This window comes from Dermacentor variabilis, chromosome 4 (genome assembly GCF_050947875.1).
Source record: "Dermacentor variabilis isolate Ectoservices chromosome 4, ASM5094787v1, whole genome shotgun sequence".
NCBI lineage: Eukaryota > Metazoa > Arthropoda > Arachnida > Ixodida > Ixodidae > Dermacentor > Dermacentor variabilis.
This window is the reverse complement of record NC_134571.1, coordinates 63,220,446-63,242,430: the sequence shown is the minus strand read 5'-3', so window position 1 is coordinate 63,242,430 and position 21,985 is coordinate 63,220,446. Positions and strand designations below refer to the sequence as shown.

Below are 21,985 nucleotides of genomic sequence, written 5' to 3'. Positions count from 1 at the left end.
GGCATGGTGGTGTTTGCTTTGTGTGCTGTGTCCAGGTTCCGGTGATCCAACGCGGCATACAGAAACATCGCGTCAAGTGTCTAATGGCGCCGACACTGCCCGCGCGGACTGTGCTGGGGAATGCCGGAAAGCGGGTGTTGGAAGCCTAGGATTTGCCGCCTTCCGATGTGCACCCTACTGATGCCGAAAGTGTTCTGCCAAGACCTGTGCGGTGGTTCCAGACACCGTCTCATTTGACAGTTTCACAGGTGCTCACGCTGCTGTACTGACATGCGCAGAACTCGATGACCGCGAGATCATTCGTCAGGTTTCTGCTGCACCGCCAGACGATGACTCCAAGTCGGAAGATGACGCACCACGTGCTATGCTGCCGTCGCATGTGGAGCGTGCACAAGCAGTGACTGTGCTTTCAGCCACCTATAGTGACCGTAGGACCCTCTCAGAGATTCGGGCTTATCTGATTGCGCGTAAACGGAACAGCGTGCAACGGCGCATTCATGACTTCTTCAAGCCTACTGCCGAGCCCGAATAAGTGCGTGGAAATAAAGGATCTTTTTTTTTCTTAATCTGCTTTTTCGGACACTGTTTATTCGGCCATTTCCGCAGTCCCCGTGAGGTCCGAATAAACGGTCAGCGACTGTATTTTCAGAGAGTGTTGCAAGTCTTGCAAGTGTTTTTTTTTCTAGGGTTTTGAGGTCCCAGACCTTCATTTAGCAAAAACATGAGATGAAAATATGTTGGTACGCCTTTAAAAGAAACATTGTCATAAAAAAAAGCAAAAAAAGAAATCAATTTTGGAAGTGTTGGCTTTGCAATCTACATAGATTTTCCCACCTATCCATTAAGTTTCTCGTTTCTAGAATCTGAATGTAAGCCGAAATAATTTGCACATGTTCTCGCTGAATTCAAGCCAAAATTCACCCTAAAACTGCCCTAGCGTCGCACAGCTGCCATTTCATGCTGCGTATCACCGCGATCTCGGTCTCATTTGAAGAGGGTAACCTTTCTGCTTAAGGGGGGAGGGACGTGGGGATCAGGTCGCGAAAATCTTGAAAAAAAAAAGGGAGGGGGGGTTTGTGGAAACCAAGCGTTTTGGTATCTTCAACGTTTAGTCTATGCTGTATCAAAATGCTTTGGCTGGAAATGCATTAAAACTGCCCGAAAAAAATTCATTTGTCAGTGCACAGGGTGAGAAACCAGCTTTAAATTTCGCAACATCCCTGCAGTTCACGGAGACATACCGTATTTATTTCCACCATTGTAAGTCGACCCCCCATATCGTGTGTGACAGGGAAAAAAGCATACCCGAGGGTGCATTCGATAACGAAAATTTATTAGTAGCTCACATTGTCACTGGACTACTAGTCTTCACTAGTGCTGCCATTTTCATCGCTGCTACAGTCCCACAGCACTTTGCCGTCTAGCGAAATTCCACATTTGGCAAATAACTGCGCCATGGTATCTTGTGGAACAGCAGCCCACGCCGAATGCACCCAACCACATGCAGCCATCAGGGAGGCTCTTTCGACAGGTCCGGTTGAGAAAGTTCGCGGTCTTCTGCCGCTAGCCACTTGTAACTACGTTGTAGGTCCCGTTGGTCTCGCTTTTTGGCGGTGTCATGTTTTGATTTCGATTGTAAGTCGACCCCCCCACTTCAGATTTTCAAACTTAAAAATATAGGTCGACTTACAGTCGTGTACATACGGTATCTAGTCTCTCCCGCAACCGAGCGCCGCCATCTTGGTATCGTTCGAAAGCTGTTTTGCCCTTTGGCTTCTCAATTCCTCAATCATCGCCTTCTTATAGCAAATGCAAAAACACAAAAGAAACACAGGTCTGCAGGAGGTGCTCATGCAGGCCCTCTGATGAAAGCGGGCCTCCAATTGGCTGCGGCTTCTCAATTCCTCAATCATCGCCTTCTTATAGCAAATGCAAAAACGCAAAAGAAACAGGTCTGCTGGAGGTGCTCATCCAGGCCCTCTGATGAAAGCGGGCCTCCAATTGGCTGCCATGCTGAACGGAGTCTCCCTACTGGTTGCTGCTGCGGCAGTGGGCAAGCTGGCAACCGCAGTTGTCTGCTTCGCAAACCACGCTGGAGTCTTCACTTGACATGCAGAATTTAAATTTGCGAGAGCTCCCAGGTTAGTGATGGATCATCCCTTGTTTGAGAAGAAATTTTCAACGAAGGACAGCTTCAGAAAACGGAAATGCCAAACTTACAGCGAGAAAAATGTGGCGTTTAGCGGAAGCGGAGCACCGAACTGAACATGTGGATAATGTGCCATGTCATCTTGCACCATGCGACTCCAGCAGCGAAGCCAACAATCGCCCTGTGCCATCGACACCGTTAATGCAGTCAACGCTAGACGTGGCGACTGAAGCTCCCGCGCCACAGTGGGTGGCCACGCGCACAGTTCACAACTGCCTTCACACGGTGTACGTGATTGAACGAAGTTCAATTTGGTGGACCAGCAAGGCCAATAACAAATTTACAAAGATGCAAGAAGGTGCCCGACAGCTTTGATGTCGAATACGACAGACCTGGTGATTTCTAATAAATCTGCACTGCTTGCAAAACTTTGCGACCCATTTTCTCAATTCAGTTTTTTTTTTTTTGTCGGTCACTTCACTAGTGGAAAGCATAGCATAACAATGGCTTGACCAATGTTGATCCAGTTTGCTCTGCTGTGATCCATAAACTGTGCTGTACATAAAGACAATCTTGAAATGTTTCTTTACCTTTCGATTATTTCACAATAACTACAAGGCTCTATGCAGGAAGGCGTAGTCACATACGTCTCATGTTGAGCAAAAAATTATTAGAGCAAGAAAAAAAATATATAACACTGTCTTGATGTAGACTAGACATGTGGGCAAAAGTACAAGGTATTCCCAGTTCCCTAACGTGTCGTTAAAGTGCCAGGCTTTCCACATGCAAGAAGCTCATAGATTTTTATAAAACAGTCTTTGCTCGTTAAAATGGACCCAGAACAACAAACTTTCGGATATAACCGACCACATTTCAGCCTTAATTCTACCTATTTTGTTAATGCAACGAAGTTCGCTTTTAACAGACCGTGCTACAACGGATTATCGGCTACAGCAGACGAAATTAGCGGCACTTTTTGTCAAGATCGGGTGAATAAAACAGACTTTTGCTGTGTGGACACGGGCTGGCAACTGACTGGTGAAGGTCATCGCGGCCCAACATCGCGTGCACGAGGAAGGGAGAAAAGTAGGGCGAAAGCACCCATCGTTCGCAGGTGAGGCAAAGGGTCGGTGCAAGGGAGAGAAGGGGGTTCTAACAAGGTGGCTGCTATTAACAGCGTGGGTGCCATATCTTGAAAGCATCTGCAATATGGACAAAGTGTGCCCAGTACCAAGTTTGGTTTGAGTTGAAGCGAGAGACAGCACAAAGGTCAATTGGCTCGCTGCTGCTACCACGCTTACCTTGCTTTAAGGGGGGACGCGGCCCTTGAAAACCGAAAAATAGCGAAAAAGTCGATTTTTGAAAAATCATATTTTTGGGTTGTATGTCTCATAAACTACCTGTTCTGTAATTATCAGCACTTAATTCAACCGTAAAGTACCAAAAATAACGCTACTTTTGAGGCCACCGCGGCCCAAAAAATGCGCAAATGCCGAAATGAAGTCAAACTTCGCGGGCGCGCCATTCCCGGCCCATGCGGCCTGCCCGCACCATCTTGGTGTCGTTTTGACCGTGGATTCGTTGTCTCTATTGTGCCGCCTTGCAAAATGGCATCGTCAGCAGGGTGGAGGCGCTATGGGCGTTTTCCCGCGATGTGATGCGGAGCGCTGATTGGCCGGAGCAGCGCGTTCAAATCTCGCGGGCTAAAGCACGCCTGCCATTGGCTACTGCGCGGGCAGCGGCGGCTGCTCAAATCTTGCGGGCTAAAGCGCGCCTGCCATTGGCTGCTGCGCGGGCGGCGGCGGCTACCGTATTTACACGATTGTAAGTCGACTCGAATGTAAGTCGACCCCCCCCATATCGCTTGATCGAAAAAAAAAAAAAAAAAAGATGGAGCATACCCGAGGGCGCATTCGATAACGAAAATTTATTAGTAGCTGACATGGTCACTCGACTACTCGTCTTCACTAGTGCTGCCATCGTCATCGTTGCTGCGGTCCCACAGCGCGTCGTGGTCCAGCGAAATTTCAAATTTGGCAAACGACCGCACCAGGACATCTTGCAGAACAGCAGCCCACGCCAAATGCACCCAACCACACGCAGCCATCACGGAGGCTCTTTTGACAGGTCCGGTTGGCGTAATTTCGCAGTCTTCTGCCGCCAGCCACTCGTTGTACTCACGGCGGAGCAGAACCTTTAAATTAAGGCGAAGGTCCGGGCTTGTTTCATGACCACGTCGCACTTCAATGGCAGGGACCGATCACGCATTTCAGCGACGTACGCCGCAAGCTTAGCCTACAGCTCCGGAAAGCGTCCAGACTTCGGCACGTGGGAAATTTGTCACTTGCCGTCACAGGGTGAAAATTTCGCTTCGCTGCAGTCGCCACTCTCGCACCACCCATTTAGAAACATCGAAATTGCGGCCCGCTGCGCAGTGATTTGTTTCTTCGGCGTAAAGGATGGCAGCCCCTTGAACGCTGCTGTGAACGAGTGCCGAACAATTAGTGGGCCTGCAGCACTCATGACGACTGGGGGAGCATAGAAGTAGCACGTAGCCGGCAGTCAAGTGGAACGCGTCAAAAAGTTGGTCAAACCAATTCCAATGCCTTTAAACAGAGAAAGAGAAACCCGCGAGCGGCGTCTGCTCTTCTATGAACTACCGATACCCTCCGCAAGCGCCGCCGTTCTGAGGGTGCCGCCGCGAATGGGAACAGCAGTGCTTCCATCAACTATCGACACCCCCCCCCCCATAAGTGTTGCATGCACTGTAAGACTCTCAAAAATGTTGAAAAACCCTTCCGAAAAGCGAACAAACACGCGGGATAGCAAAAAGATATGGGTAGGGCCATAGAGCAAACATAAAATTGTAACTACGTTGTAGCTCTTGTTTGTATCGCTTTTTTTGGCGCGGCCATGTTTTGGTTTCGATTGTAAGTCGACCCCCCAACTTCAGACTTTCAAATTTTAAAAAAGGGGTCGACTTACAATCGTGTAAATACGGTACTCCCTTTGATGCCGCGCTCGCGTCGTTGTTGCCCTTGCTCTGTCCGCCTCAACATGAGCTTGCGCGCTGCTCATCGCCTTGCGCTATCTTTTAGATTATTTGTTCAGCTTTTCTTTTTTCGCTAGTTCTTCGCTGTACGCGATGCCGGCAAAGCCCAAGACAGTGCAGATGTTCGGTGCACGGGAGCGCGATATGCGTCTTGTACGAGCATCGAACTTCCGATCTCCCGCAGCGAGTGCCGACTGCGTAGACTCTTTTCAGCGGCGGAACTGTGCTTTCGGCCGTCGCCAGTCGAAAATCTGACACACTGAGTGTGCCTGGAGCCGCAAGAGCCGATTAGAAGCTCCGCAGGAGCTTTCTAATAATAAAAAACATGTGTTCAACTTTAAGGCCTGTTTTCTCGGAATGGATTTTTTTGCTAGTAGTGGTGCTGGGGAAGGCGATATCTCAAGAACCGCTCTTCATATTTGTATGCCGTTTTTTTTATTCTGTTCCTGAATGACTTTGCCAGAGGGTAACAGGCTTCTTTTTTTGAAAGCTGGTGCAGTTAATTTATAATAAGCAATTAATTTTTGATGAATGGGGTCATTACTGGCTACATCAAATTCAAAGTTGTATTAAAAATTTTTGGAGGGGAAATTAAAGAAAAGGGCTCTTTAGCCCCCTGGGATATCTATCAAGGGATCATCAGAGTGAATTTCAGCTTCCTACGATGTCCTGGCATTTCTCCCAAGCTCTTCCTCAGGCATATACATGAATCACCTAGTTAGACCTGAATAACTCTGAAACTAATAAACTTATCTTCATGAAACTTTGCAGTTCCTCATAGTTCGGTGGTGTGAACGTACCCTGAAAGTTTCATCTGGATATTTTAAAAAATAAGAAAGTTCGGTCTCCAGGGTAGCCTCCCCCCTTAATTTGCTATTGCAATGGACGCCTCGTCTTCCGGACGAAACTGCGACTTTTTTGCTTTTACTTTGGATGTTCGTCACTTACTCTTTGCACTAAAGTTGTTAGACATTGCTACTAATGTTTCGGAAGTGAGATGTTCCAAATATTACAGACTTCAGATAAACAGACGTTTTTTGTCGGATTATCAAGGTCCGTTGTAACAAGAGTTGACTGTACTAATAAAGACATCAATGAAATTTTATATTTCTTTTATTGCAATGTGCTATTTGTGTGCCAAATTACAGCCTTTCTGCCAATAAACAAATTTATTTGTCACCCACTCCCCCCCCTTAACTTTCCCACAATTGCCGCTGAGTTTCGTCCACTGATTGGCAGAAAATAAATCAAGAAAAACACAATATTTGTTTCCTATTAAAGTGCACAGGGAGAGACTGCCACCTGATTGGCGGAGCTGGCTGGTGTCTGCTAGGCGAGCTAGTTTGCACACCATCGCGACGCTGAGACACCATTTTGAGAAACTATGTGTGGCGACTGAAAAGCACGCAACAATGCTTGGATCGGCATGCATGTCTCATATGCGAAACAAATTTGACAAGCGAAAAGAAATCAATGTTTGACAATTTTAAAGGTCTTCACATTTCATAAGCAAGGGCAATCAGTTACTAAATAGAGTGGACAAGTCACGGAAGTTAGCGCCAATGTCGTGGGTCTAGCGTGTGCCCCAACACGCGCTGCCGACAGAAGTAGCATCCGCCGTGACACGCTGCAGCCTTTTGACGAGGAGCAGAACGAGATTAGACTAAGAAAAACTCCAGGTGCTCGCGTTAGCAGCAGTGATGAAGCGTAAATCTGATTGCTTTCATTGTGGCGGCATGACCAGACCAGAAGCGCAAGACCAGAAAGCGCACTCATCACAATCGTCAATTTGGATTTGCTCGACCAGCTTTTGAAGTTTGTAAGGTGCATGACGTGTGGCAACGGTGACACCGACATCAAGAAAGGTGATCGAGAATGCGGCCTCACTGAAATTTATGTAATCTCATGTTCCAACTGCGAAGACATCGTGGCCGCATAGAGCTCGCCACATGTAAGCGGCAACCAAACGGGGAACCCGTTCATCGTAAATATTTTGGCAGCATGTGCTATGCAGAGCACTGGGAACCAGCAGAGAGAACTTGATGTTTTTTCAGCTATGAATATTTCCAGCCGCTGTCCCCACAAGACGCCGCACAACTACCGTATTTACTCGCATAATGATCGCCCCCTTTTTTGTAAAAAAATTGCCACAAGTTCAGGGGTGTGATCATTACGCAGGTTAAATTTCTCATGAAAAGAAACATTCTCTTTTTTCATCCCACATTTGCTGCGGGATGACAAGCAGGCGGCTGCCGCTGTGAGTGTGGGACACGAAAAAACTGGCGGCCAGCGGAGCAAGCCGAACGAGATTATTTTTCTTCTCGCGAGTACATTACGCACATTGAAACAGTTTCTTCTGTATCAGTAATGAATGACATCGTTAATATCGGCAAGTTTGCAACAATAACGTAGCCATGTCCACTTTGAGGGGACAAACGGAGATGGGCGCTCTTAGCTGCCAGTGATATAAAAACACATGGCGGGCATGCTGCAGAAACTGCGGCACTTGTCTTCACTGCTATCCTACTATGGCACGTTTCCTCTAAGAGTGGCCGAATATCTTAGCTGCGTTACAAGCATCGGCGTATGAATAGGGTACAGCTGTAACATGCCAGTGCAAATGTGGCCATTATTGTCGCCGCACGTCGGTGACTGGGAAAGCACGCCCGCATGCGCTGCTGACGTGACCACAGAACACCTACGCAACCGGGAGCGGTGGTGAAGGCGCGACCGCAAGCGACGGCGCATCTGCGAGCCGGCTGTTGTGCCGCTTGCTGCTCTTGCATGTATTTCGCGAGCAGCTCTTCTATTTCGGCGAAGCGGCCCTGCTTTGGTCCACTGAAACCCTTCCTTGTTGCTTTGCTGGCGAAAACATTGTTCTGTTTGCGCCAGTCCCGCACGCAAGTTCCGGAAACTCCAAACGCCCGTAATGCAGCCCGATTTCCGTTCGTCTCCGCACACATGATAACTTTGCTTTTAAATGCGGCATCATGGTAGACTCAGCATGTCTTCGCTGTCAGTGTTTCCATACTGATTGATAAACGCAGAAAACGGGAAGACAGGCGGTAGACTCAAGTTACATCAGCGCCTGGTTACACATACAGCATGGAAGTATGCACATGGAGGAAGCTACGGCAACTAGGCTAGAAGTGTGTACGAGGCGGTCATTTTTCAAATGCCAATGGCGATATGGTAACGCGAATTTAGGGTCTTACTCGATTGTAACGCGCATGCAATTTTTGTACCTGTGTTATCGGTAAAAAGGTGAGCCTTAGATTCGAGTAAATACGGTACTTAGACACGATCATTAGCGTACATTGTATGCACTGCACTTGTCAGCTCGAAACGGCCAGACCTGATGAGGGGCCCTCTAAGAAGAATGGCCGTCGCTACACAACAGTACTATGAAGGTCCAAGCATCATGAAAAAAATGAAATAAATTGGAAAATCAACTTTTGACCAATTTGACCACTTCAACTGCCACGTCCCCCTGAAGTGAGTTGAACTGTATAACGATAACGACTAGCAAAAGAAACCCACCTGGAAGAGGGCCTTGCCCTTGCCCGGGTAGTCGTCGTTGACATCCTCCTTCCACTTGAGGAAGGCCTCCTCCTCGACGATCTCCATGTCATACAGGAGCACAAACCAGCGCAGCAGCATGCCTTTGGGAAAGCCCAGTGAGTGCCACAGGGTCTGCAGGGCGTACAGTGCGGTCAGCTGCAAGGCTGACCGCTCACCGAGGAAGGCCCGCAACAGGGCCTGGTACCGCTCGAGCAGCTCCCTCTCCTTGTCCAGCTGGGCACGCTCGGGTGCCACTGCATTCTGCTGCTGCTGCTGCTGTATGGTGCTCTGTGCGCACAAGGCAGAAAAGAACTAGTTCAGAGGAAACCGGCAAGGTAATAGTCATCCACCAAACAGTAACATAGAAACCATGAAGGACACCCATGCAAGTTTTTCAGACAGCTTGAGTTTTGTCTTGAGCAGAATTTCTCCCGATGCAGGAATTTTCAAGATCCTTATCTACTGTGAAGCTTCCTTTTTGAGAAATCTGCATGCACACCTGCCAATTTCCAGACCAGCAAATTAGAGAGATGGCTCCAGCAGAGGGAAGGAAGATGTTGCGAAACACCGAAGAACAGGACACAGGTAATTTCATTTGAATGACCTGATGCAAAGCAGCAATACTGCTAGCAACATAAGCATTAGGTACACACGAAACCCATGCCAGCATTTACACAAAGCTGATGCTTCACTGCCGTGGCACCACTGGCCGGTCGTGGCTTATACAGTCGAAACCAGCAATAAAATCCCAAGGGAACACTTCCACATCTAATGCATTTTACTGGCCGATTTCAGAAATGCAATTAAAGCTAAACCTCAATATAACGAAGTCAGTAGAATCTGCTATTTGTTTCATTATATCGAAATTTCGTTGTATTGAAATTCGACCTTTTACGCAAATAAGTACAGTCGCTGATCTATCTTTCTTACAAGGGGCCACAGACTTTTACGAATTATCAGGCAATCAAAAAAAGCAAGCTTGAATGAGAAAATTCATTCTGATAAATTTGGGAGCCTGTGACAAATACGTTTCATGCCACGCAAACAACATCTTCACATCGGCAGTACGAATTAAGTGAAGCCAGCTACGCTTCTGTGTGCACTCCGCCCCCCATGGCCAATAGCATTGCCCGCACTGTGATGACGCTATCAGGAAAAACACTGGCATTGGGGAGCAAATGCTTGGTCTGCCTCTCACTCTAACAGTTAACAGAAATGAGAGATTACACTATCTCCAATACTAAACACACAGGAAGACAGCATCACGGCACACCCACCCTTTGAGCATTCGGTAGATTGCCTCTAAAGCAGGATGCACAGCTGCATTCGCAGCCAAACAGCCAAGATGCACACCAGAAATCGAGACAAGCCCAAACTTACCTCCCCTCACGCACGCTTGATCGCATTTACTGCAAGCTCGCTCCCCTCCCCCTTTCTACTCGTGTGGGAAGGCGGCACTCGTGAAAGCCAACATCTTTCTCGTCTCGCCCTTGCACTTTAACTCGCACCTAAAGCACATAGTGCACGATAGGATCTTACTGCACTTGGACTTTATACGGAACATCATTTGTGGCTCGACTTCGGCAGTCATTCCTGTCACGCGGCTGGCACGTTATTTGAGGGGCGTGTTTGCAAGCAACCGCTTCCAATTCAATCATTTGACCAACTGTGTCCGCAGATGTTTCAGTTTATTGTCTCGGCGTCAGTTGCAGCAGCAGTGAAATTTCGCTATATTGAAATCAGTACACAAACACCCTTTGTTATATTGAGGTTCTAAATGAATGGTGCTCTAGGGATAAGAGGTCACTAAAATTAAAATACTTTGTTATATTGAGAATTTCATTATACTGAAGTTCTTTATATCGAGGTTTAACATTTTTCTCATTATAAACATATTTTATGACATCCAGAACATGGTGTTCTTTTAGGGTGTAATTGGCTAATCAACAGCAACTTGCATGGTAACATACAGCATATGTAATTGATTCTAAATGCTCATAGTGTGTCATAAGCTATAAATCATTTTTGGCCATTTTGAACCGGTTATAGGTTGTCGAAGTAAAAAAAATGTCCATATTGATATTCTTTTATTATCAAGGTGGGCAGGACAAAGGTCAATTCGCTCGCTGCTGCTGCCATGTCTCATTCCAGTTTGGCACTACTTTACTGGCCTTTCCCCAGCTCCACTGGTCTCCAGTGTTTGTGATAGAGCCACGCATAATTTGTTCCCTTTTATCTGATGTTTCGCAGCATTCCGGCAGTAGTCAAAATGTGCAGCGACTGTTTGACTATCTTTTGGCATTTCAGCGATGGCCTCCAGTTTCGGATATACAGTTGACTCTTGTTATAATGGACCCTGATACCGACAAGAAACGTCCATTTTATCAGAAGTCCCTAATATCCAAAACACCACACTTCCGAAACTTTCATCCGGATGTCTAACAACTTTACTGCAAAGAGTGAGTGATGAACATCCAAAGTAAAAAACAGAAAAGTTGCAGTTTCGCCCCAAAGGCAAAACATTGATGGCGATAGCAAATTAAGCAAGATGAGCACAGCTGCACCAGCAGTGAGCCAATTGATCTTCGTGCTGCCTCTCGCTCCAATGAGAATTAAGCGTCAAAAACACCCGGCACACTCAACATCACAGATCACTTTCAAGACACGGCAGCCAAGCCATAAGCAGCAACTTGCCGAGTATAACTCTTTCGACCCCCCCCCCCCCAACATTGCGCACAAAAGAAGGCGGTGTGTTTTTGCCCCGCCTTCTTCCCTCGCGCACGCGATATTAAGCCACGATCGTCAGCTGACCCTCGCAAGTCAGTCGTCACCCAGTGTTGATACGGCAAAAGAGTTATGTGCCCGATTCTGAAATAAAATAGCTGCTAATTTCATCCGCTGTAGCCAATAGTCAATTATAGCACAGTCCATTAACTCTGTTGCATTAACTAAATAGTTAGAACAAACTAAGGCTCAAATGTGGTCCATTATATCTGAAAGTCTGTTGCATGTGGGTCCGTCGTTCAGAGCTTAGACCGTAATATGATTTCAGAGATTGCAGACTTCACATAAGACGGCCATTTTTTGTCGATTATCAGGGCCCTTGCTGCAAGGAGAGTTAACTGTATAGTTTTTTGGTGTAGTACAGTCAACGACTGAATTTTCGGACATGCCTGATATTTCGGACGTCTTTGCGGCACCGCCACGAGCCCCATAGAATCAATGTATAAGGACATCTGAAGTTTCGGACGCTCGAACCCCCCGCCGTCCAATTTTCCGGACTTTTTGACGCGACGGAAGGTCCTTTGGCTCCTCGCGCAGCGCCCTTGCGAAGGAAATTGACTTGCAGCCGTAGCATATCACCGCTTTGAACCACAACTAGCCGAATCTAGCCGTCACACACCAATTTGGTCTGGCCACGCTGGCTACGTTTATCGCCGCACTTCCGCCTCCGGCGGAGTTTCCGGAGCGGCGCCATTTCGTTTGTTTACGCCGGCCACGGCTAGCGTGGTGTGCGGTTGTGCTGTGCAAGCGTGCTCTGCGACGCTAGGCCTAGGTGCTTCGACGCTCGTCAGCGAGCTCCACTGTTCGCAACTTGAGGATTTCGCTTGCCTTGGATGGCCCCCACTCAGTCTTCGTCGTCCTCGCCGATGGCATCGAAGCGCAGAAAGCAGTACCGTCGGTTAACGATGCAGAGGAAAACTGCCATTATTAAGCAAGTCGTGAGCGGCCGATCCCAGGCTGGCGTGAGCAAGGAGTTCGGCGCCCATGGACGACGTGATCAACGACCTCCACTCTGCTGGAGTTTCCATACCTATGGAAATAACTTTCGAACAGTTTGTCGACGCTGACAACGAGCTCGACTTCTACGCAGAACTGACCGACAAGGAAATAGTCCGTCAGGTTGTGAGGGATTCAGAAGACTCCGATGTTGAAAATGAGGAGCCAATGCCTGCGCCGACTACAAGCGCCGAGTTGATGCGTGCACTGTTGACTCTCATCGGTGTACAGTGCTGACATGACCCTTGCTCAGATCGAGGCGAATATGATCGCATGCAACCGGAACGCCGTCCAAACAACAATCAACAAGTTCTTTAAGCCACTGCAGCAATAACACCAGCTGCCCGACGATGCAATGTACATAATAAACCGGCAGTCGGCTGCATACACAGTTTTTGAACGCATCTTTTTATAGCCACTTCACTGATGCTTTGGCAGGGTTTCGGAAGCCTGGTACTTCGCCCTTTACCTCAAGATCCGATAAAAAAAGAAAAAGTGAGTTTTTTCGCATGCATTCATTTTTTTGGACTGCCTGAATTTTCGGACGTTTTTACGTTCCCTAGAGGGTCCGAAAAATCGGTCGTTGACTGTAATATGAATGCAGAAGGTCCATACCATAGCTTTCCCTTCATTACCACAGAAACTTGTCTGCAGGCAGACAACTTAGGCAAAACATGGAGAAAGAGAAGGGGGTACTTGCTCACCTCATTATTTTCCGAGTCATTGGTGCCCTGGTTGGTGTTGAGAAGCTGGGGCATGGTGGTCTGGCCAAGAATGTACCGCAGCAAGCAGGTGACCAGGGCATGCACAAAGGCCGGTTGAGTCTGCTGCTGGGGGTCAACAGAGTCTCGAATCCACCGGTACAGGGCCGTAGCACTGGGGTCTGCCTTCAGCTGCCGCCACAGATCACCCTGCAGCCGGGGCAGCAGGAAGCCCAAGCCCCGGTCTTCCAAGACCTCTGCCAGACGCTCAGGGCCACGGTTGCCCTCGGGAAGCAGTGACTCTAAGTCCACCTGCGAAGGTGCACCAACAACTCACCCTTCAACAACAATCTTGGTCACACACTGTCCACAGTTGCTGCAAGCCCAGGACAGCTCTCTCCCTCAGAGACCCTTGAGAGGTTACTATCAAAGCATGTCCCGCAGTGCCCAATTCACGTTTTGTGCTCCAACACATAAATATGCCCTATGCTTTCTCATTACATTACCCTGACACCAAACTGCCCTCCTAGGCCAATGAAGCCACATTGGCCCCTACGCATCGAACACCCTGTACAGTCACAAGTACTTGCAGCATCAGTAATCACCACCTATCAAGGCATCAAAACGGATATTTAAGGGAGGACACGACTCTTGAGGCAAAAAAATTGCGAGAAAAAGGTTTTTGAAAATGACATTTTCAGTACCTACAGCTACTATTCCTTTAATTCACCAAGTTTCCCATCTCGCAGGAGAGTATTCTGCCCACAATGTCAATTTATAACGTCACTGTTAAGGGGGGACTCTGCTTTTGCATCGCGAAAAATCAATTTCTTGAAAATCACATTTTCAGTTTCTATAACCCTTTTTCTATCCAATACCCAAATATTATCCCTGTAAACCACTTAGAAGTGCTCTAAAAAATTCGTTTTATCAGCCAAGGTGGCGAAAAATCTCTTGGAAATCAAGAACAGCGTTTTTCAAGCCACAATATCTCCGGAACGGCACGACCGAGCGCCGCCTCCTTGGTCTCACTGGAAAGCGCATTTCTCAGTCTTCAAATCTGCCATCTCAGCTATCTCCTCCATACAGAAACCAGCACACAAAAAGCAAATGATTGAAGGTCGTGCCGGAGTCAGATTGGCCGCGCCTGACACGACTAGCGCCGTTCGCCATTGATCCAGCGCTCGCATCGTCTGTTCGGTTCTTTGCACCTCGCAAGTCTGGACGTCTCCACTCGCCGTAATCTCGATGTGTCAAAACGGGCGCTACGCGAACATCGCACTACCGTGGCACAATCCCTATGCTTGTGGACATTTCAGACTCGCGGCTAAGCATTCCGAGCATTGGCAACGCGGATTTCGCGACGAAGATTCACGTGCGGAATCCTCGGACATGCGGCTAAGCCTTTCAGCACTCGGTGTTTTGGAATTCGTGATGAAGCATATCGCGCACGCAATCTTTGGACTGACTTGGCGATCAAGCACACCCCGCGCGGACTTTGCGGACCCTCACATAAGCATTTCCCACGTCGGCACCTTGGACTGCGCGAGTAAGCACATTGAGTGTAGACTCCAGCATTTCGCGCATCGGCACCTCGGACTGCACGAATGAGCGCATCAAGGGTCGACTCCTCAAGCCCGCGACTAGGTACTTCGCGCCTCGGCACATCCAACTGGGCGACTGAATATGCTTCTGCGTATTTTGCACATTTAGATGAAAAATAAACAATTCCTTCCAAGTATTTATGTACCATTCTTAAAGGGTTAATACCTTTGTAAATATAGTAGGAAACAAAGCGTCCCTTTACCTGGCCTCTGTCACTGTGCTCAAGCTCACGATGCAACAAATGCCAGACTGCTTCATATTGGCAAGCAACACACATTATACCCCTGTCACACGGCAAATCTAATGTCATTTCCAACAAATGACATTTGTTGCGATTAATGTCATTATCACAGCGCGCTGTCACACGGCGAAAACTAATGTCATTTGAAAATGATGACAATGACGATAGTAAAAAAAGAAGACACGCCTGAAACCCACTTTTGTCCAATAATTATTTTCCAATATGCTAAATTCCACTAGAATATGCGATCGTTGCTTTCAAACCGTAGCGTTCGATCGCTAACTTTTCGACATTGCCAACGAAGTCGAGCCAAGCCAAGCCAAAGCTAAGGCAAGCAACAGGGCGAGGAGAACGATAGGCGCGTCCGCTACATCTGCTATAGTGGTACGAGAAGGGCTGTTGCATGTCGTCGCCGTTCTGATGTGCATGCGGGCTTCTAATATGCTCATTCTCGGCGCGTGCCACAGGAAAACACGCGCATGCTTTTACGCCAAGTCAATTGAAGCGGCCGCGGACGATGCGAACCAACACTACTCCTGCAGCGAAAGCTAAAGACGGCTGTCTGGTCACTGGACTGAGAGTAGTTTTCTGTATTTACGCACGTGGTTGACTTCAATGTCGTTAAAGCATTAATTAGGTAATAAAATTGATAGAATCATAGTGATTTTTGTTAAAACAAAAAAGGAAGCATGTACTGTTTGCGAAACACTGGTACACTCGTGGTGTCGAGGATACACATTTGGTCCCAAACGAATGCGAATGAGTTTGGCGAACTCATTCGTTTGTAAATGTCATTTTCGACTAATGTCATTACGTTTTACCGTGTGACGGCAAACAAATGGCATTATCAGCGAATGTCATTCGTTGTAAATGACATTAGATTTGCCGTGTGACAGGGGTATTAGTCATAATACTACTTTAGTGGCATGCCCATGGGGTAAGTGCTTGAGGGTATTCCGAAATTTCACCATGGAATCAAGCTTGGTAAAATTGTTGCCTGCAGAACACCCTGTGCACACAAATGGCCAACAAGAAAGTGTTTACTAGGACTCCTCCCACCTTGGCCTGTGCCAGACCCTGGGTGAGCCACGGGCGGCCTTGAGTGCGGGCCAGCTGCTGTAGCACCAGGAGGAACAGCGGGTAGTGCTGGCCCTGGGGCAGCGCACTCGCCACATCAGAGAGGGTGATGAGCCCCTTGGCCACACCACGAGCCACGTGCCCTGCCACCATGCTCTTCACCAGGGGCATCTCTGCCTCCAGTGCTGACATGCGCCCAAACACCTCCTGCACAACAAAGGGTCACAAAATGAGCAACATCAATTGCATTTCTCAATTCCCGTAGCTACATGGCACTCCGATGCTCCAACAGCAGCAGGAAAAGATATGGTCAGGGGCCACATTATGCAAGAATTCTTTTCATTTTACATTCTTTCTGTCCATATTTGACCAGATCTGTGCGAGGTCTTGCCACCACCAGTATAACTCACTTATGCAGAAGTGGCAACAGTAGAGTCTAGTGAAAATGCATGCTGCAAAAACCAGGTAGCTGCATTTAAGCCATGTTAATTTCATGCAGGACCCAATTTATAAAAATGAAAGTATGAGGCTTCATGTCCCAAAGCAACAGAAAGGCTATGAGACAAGCCATTATACGGGTGCATGTGTGTCCATGTGTATGTACACAAGGGGGAAGGCTCCAGAGTAATTTTTCAACTAGTTGAGCTTGTCTATTAATCTAGACAAGTATTTTTGTATTTGGCCTCATCAGACTGTGATCACCATGGCTGGAAATTGCACCAGCTATGTTTGTAGCAGCAGAATGCAATAGCCACTGCGAGCTAATACAAGAAAACTTCAATTACACATTCTGAAAAAAAAAAAAAAAAAAACGAGAAAGAATATTGCTAACCAGGAAAACGTACAATCCGAAGTAACCCAAAAAATTTAGGACTCAACTATTGTTGACATCTACGAAATGCGAAGTGTCGCTCATATTGTTGCCGCCAGAGACGCCAATGCGTGTTGAGCTGATGGTGCCCCGGCGGTCCATTATGTCGTTTTCCTGTTGCCTAGTGTTAAGAGGGCGACGGGAAACTGAAACGAAACCAAGCTTGTGGTGGGCGATGCCGAATGCTGCCGAAGCGAAATGCGATGCCCACATTGCGCAACGGCGACACACTTGGATTATCTCCGAAGGGCGTGCAGCACGCTACCAATGGCACTACGCACCACGCGCTGTAAAACAGATAGGTTAAGATGCTTATCGCAATTGCATTGGAAACGGTAACTGAATGCGGTGTGCGACGACCCGGGCAGAGATTTGCTGGTACCGGAATAAACTGTGCGCGCCGTCGTTTTCATGCGAGACTGGCAGCTATATAGTACTGTTCTCGATCGCACCCGCCTCGTGTGTCTTGTTCGCGTAGGATCGTGTTTTGTTCGTGTGTTTTTGTCGCGCAATCATGGTGGCGCGTCATCCCCATCGAGTGGTCTGTCAGAACAACAAGCCGCAGTGATCGGAACACGTTGGCCTCCAAGCACTCTGCATTTGCGTGTGAAGCCACATCAACACCATTTCAGTGCCGCGCAAGCAAGGACTCTCATCATGTCGAAGCTTGGATACAAAACACCGGATGCTCAGCATAGTAGAGAAATTGGACCATCCAAGCTGTCTAACGTGGCACAAAGCCTGCGCTGGCACGCGACAGGCATCTACCATTAACTACGGCGTGTGACATTTGGAATGCGAAGTTGCTCAATAACGCTCTTGCAACCTCAAAAACATGTCGGCTACAAGGTTAGACTTTTCGCCATCGTTGCCTGGTGTCACCTAACGACAGTGATGAGGACAAAACTGAAAGCAACAACACGGCCGATTCAGGCCCGACAGTGGCAGAAGCTGCGCGTTATGTCAGCCTCATGAATACAACTGTTGCGACGAGAACATCACCCCGCAATGAAAAAGGTGGCCTGCGACTTCTGCAGTGCGGCCACGCCCGTGCATGGAGAATATGCAACGCCAACGAGGAATCTGCCATGTGACTGTTCGCTGAAAAGAGGGGGCCTACTGAAAAGCTGGCTCGCAGCTTCAGTAAGTTTGAGGCCATTGTCGCTGCTGCGCCACGGCAGCATCAAACTAAAATAGACTTGTCATGCAAAGTGAATAAATACTGCATGCTTTTACCCTTTATTCGCACTCTCTCCGACTTCAGTATTCGGCAGGTAAGTTGGCAATCTCATGCTATTTTGGTTAAGCAGCACTACAGTTTAGTAAGTACTTTTTCTGAGCTCCGGCTGATTACAGTTTACTGAAGTTTCTCTGTACTGCTTGCAATCTTGCATTATACCAGCCTTGTGCATTCAACCAGCCTGGACGTGCGCCAAAGTTCAACGCATAAGAACACGGTAAACACTGGCATGTGTGCTTGTTTACCTTTCTCCGGTGACCGTTGTTCACTGGCTAACAAATGTTAAAATGTTATTGCTCAGTGCAAGACGTGCCTGCATGATTTGGAACTTACACAAATGTTCTCGTTTGTTGTCTGTTGCGTATGTCCTCACCAAACCTTGTATATTATCATAATGCATGCGCAACACAAATTGTGTAGTATAGTTGCTGACTGATAATTCGGACTCCATGAGGAACATAAGTCCGAACTATCGAATGTCCGAAAAAATGAATGTATCGAAAAAAGATCACTGTTTTAAGGTGCCTGTACATGGAACAAATGTTCGATGCATTGCTGCACGCATTTCCACTTACATGCAACTAACTCTGCCTGCATTTCTGCCAGTTTTGAGTTTCGCTGTATGCCAATGAAAGGACTGCAAAGGCTTGTGGAAAGATCTGCATGTGGAAAGCTCTGGAGCATACGGTACATCATCAGACTCAGGGTCTCTGACGGTGGGAGAACTTGCTCAATTACTTCGTCATCGTTTGGCACACGACGAAACCATGCTGTCGGCATCTGCAGAGTCTTTAACAGCGTCTGGAATTGGCACACTGCAGCCCAGCACGTCATCGATGATGTCCGCATTAGAGTTCGTTGTGGTAGGCGGCAGTTCAGCCTCTTCAGTGGCGGAATTGGGCTCATTTGGACTGTGATGGCACCGTTCGTGCCATTTGATGCAGCCTATCTATAACTTCACGAGAAAAACTATGAAGCCAGCAGAGCCGTTTGGAATGATAACTAATCAAACAAGCACAGCATGGCAGAACACTGTGCGCAACGCAAACTGAACAAATGGAATGGCAATAGCGGGCCATGCAGACTTTTGAACTGCAGACCACAGACTTTTGGAGAGTGAAATGCTCAGACTCCATACACTTTTTCCATGTCTGTTGCACACCTCATTGCTACCGCCAATGAAAAGACTGAAGAACGGACGCTCCAGAGCTATCAAGTACGACGCCATTTTGAAAAGACTGACAATTTCGTTTGTGATTAGCTGGCGGAGTAACACAACCGCGCAGTCCGTGTACCTTGGTTGCTAACTGCTGTTATTTTTAAGGGGGGACGCGGCCCTTGAAAATCGAAAAATCGTGAAAAAGTCGATTTTTGAAAAACCACATTTTTGGTCTGTGTGTGTCATAAACTACCTGTTCCGTAATTATCAGCACCTAATTCAACCGTAAAGTACCAAAAATAACGCTACTTTTGAGGCCACCGTGGCCCAAGAAACGCGCGCAAATGCCGAAATGAAGTCAAACTTCGTGCGCGCGCCATTCCCGGCCGATGCGGCCTGCCCGTGCCATCTTGTCGTTTTGACCGTGGATTCTTTGTCTCTATTATGCCGCCTTGCAAAATGGTATCGTCGGCGCGGTTGAGTCGCTATTGGCATTTTCCCGCGATGTGATCCGGAGCGCTGATTGGCCGGAGCAGCGTGTTCAAATCTCGCGGGCTAAAGCGCGCCTGCCATTGGCTGCTGCGCGGGCGGCGGCGGCTGCTCAAATCCCGCGGGCAAAAGCGCACCTGCCATTGGCTGCTGCGCGGGCGGCGGCGGCTGCTCAAATCCCGCGGGCAAAAGTGCACCTGCCATTGGCTGCTGCGCGGGCGGCGGCGGCTGCTTCCTTTGATGCCACGCTCGCGTCGTCGTTGCCCCTTGCTCTGTCCACTCCGATCGGCTCAACATGACCTTGCGCGCTGCTTATCGCCTTGCGCTATCTTTTAGATTTGCTCAGCTTTCTTTTTCTCTCTAGTTCTTCGCTGCACGCGACGCCGGCAAAGCCCAAGACAGTGCAGATGTTCGGTGCACGGGAGCGCGATATGCATCTTGTACGAGCATCGAACTTCCGATCTCCCGCAGCGAGTGCAGACTGCGTAGACTCTTCAGCGGCGGAACTGTGCTTTCGGCTTTGGCCAGTCGAAAATCCGACACACTGAGTGTGTCTGGAGCCGCAAGAGCTAATTAGATGCTCCGCAGGAGCTTTCTAATAAAAAAACACGTGTGTTCAACTTTAAGGCCTGTTTTCTCGAAATGGATTTTTTTGCTAGTAGTGGTGCTGGGGAAGGAGATATCTCAAGAACCGCTCTTCATATTTGTATGCAGTTTTTTTTTTTTCTGTTCCTGAATGACTTTGCCAGGGGGTAACAGGTTTCTTTTTTTGGAAGCTGGTGCAGTTAATTTATAATAAGCAATTAATTTTTGATTAATGTGGTCATTACTGGCTACATCAAAGTCAAAGTAGTCTTAAATCTTTTTTGGAGGGGAAATTAAAGAAAAGGGCTCTTTAGCCCCCTGGGATATCTATCAAGGAATCAACACAGTGAATTTCAGCTTCCTACGTTGTCCTGGCATTTCTCCAGGCTCTTCCTCAGGCATATACATGAATCACCTAGTTAGACCTCAATAACTCTGGAACTAATAAACATATCTTCATGAAACTTTGCAGTTCCTCATAGTTCGGTGGTGTGAACGTACCCTGAAAGTTTCATCTGGATATGTTTACAAATGAGAAAGTTCGGTCTCCAGGGTAGCCTCCCCCCTTAAGGGGGGATATGGGGATCAAAGCTAACTTTTTTATTTACCATCCGATTTTGATTAAGTTTTGCACAGATGTTAATAATATCACATAAACAAAACTGAAAATATGGTGAAAATATGGCTGCTATATCTGAAGTACTTTTTTGTTTACAAAATTGTTCTGCTTTCATTTTTGCAAAATGCCTGCACACCTGTATATTGGTGCTAGGAGTTCAAACAAACATTGATAGCACTCCTATATGTATTCTCCACACAGTGACATTCCTGTAATTTTTTTTGCCGAACAGAAATTTTTTATATTTTCATTCTTTTGCAGCTACTTCAGTTGCATGAAAATCTCGACTGTGAAAACAAAAGATAACAAATTATTGAAGCAACTATTTTGAAAACAAAACATGTCACTATGTGCAGTGGTGTACAATGAGTGTAACAAAACAAACGGTGTAAAAATATTCATAACGGTGGCTGAGATATTGGCTTTGCAAGTTGACCTTGGTGGTAGAAAAAAAGTTTTGAGAAAAAGGTGTGAAGTTTTGGGCCATGTTTATTCGACTAGAAACTACCGGCCTTGTAGGTACAGGTGTCAGGTTGATCTCTTGGCTTCTTGGATCTTTTATGCTTGCTTTCATGTGCTTTTTGTGCCCTCTTCTTGCGCAAGGCATCTTTCTCAGCTGCTCGACTCGCTTGAGTCCGTCGCCACCGAGCATGCTCCTCCAGCCGTAAACCCTATCTTCCGTTCGGTTGCCGGCACAGAACCAAGTGACGCGCGGACAGTGGCGGCGGTCATATTCAACACCTCCAACAAGATGAATTGTGACTCAAGATGCGACTCCATGGTGCGACCGTTGCTGATGCACGGTTCGTCTTCACGGCCGCAGACGCTCGCGCTTGGACCGCACTTTCGTCGTTCA

General features: G+C 47.6%; 1 protein-coding gene across 2 annotated transcripts in view; it reads right to left on the bottom strand.

Annotated features, from left to right (window-relative positions):
- NAT1 (N-acetyltransferase 1) overlaps positions 1-21,985 on the bottom strand; it is a 33,701-nt gene that overhangs the window by 3,416 nt on the left and 8,300 nt on the right. For both annotated transcript variants that reach the window (XM_075689325.1, XM_075689327.1), the window contains exons 5-7: positions 16,149-16,373; positions 13,247-13,555; positions 8,742-9,050 (exon numbers count right to left, since the gene is read on the bottom strand). In XM_075689325.1, coding sequence (XP_075545440.1) covers positions 8,742-9,050; positions 13,247-13,555; positions 16,149-16,373 — 843 coding nt within the window. The remainder of the gene's footprint in view (positions 1-8,741; positions 9,051-13,246; positions 13,556-16,148; positions 16,374-21,985) is intronic.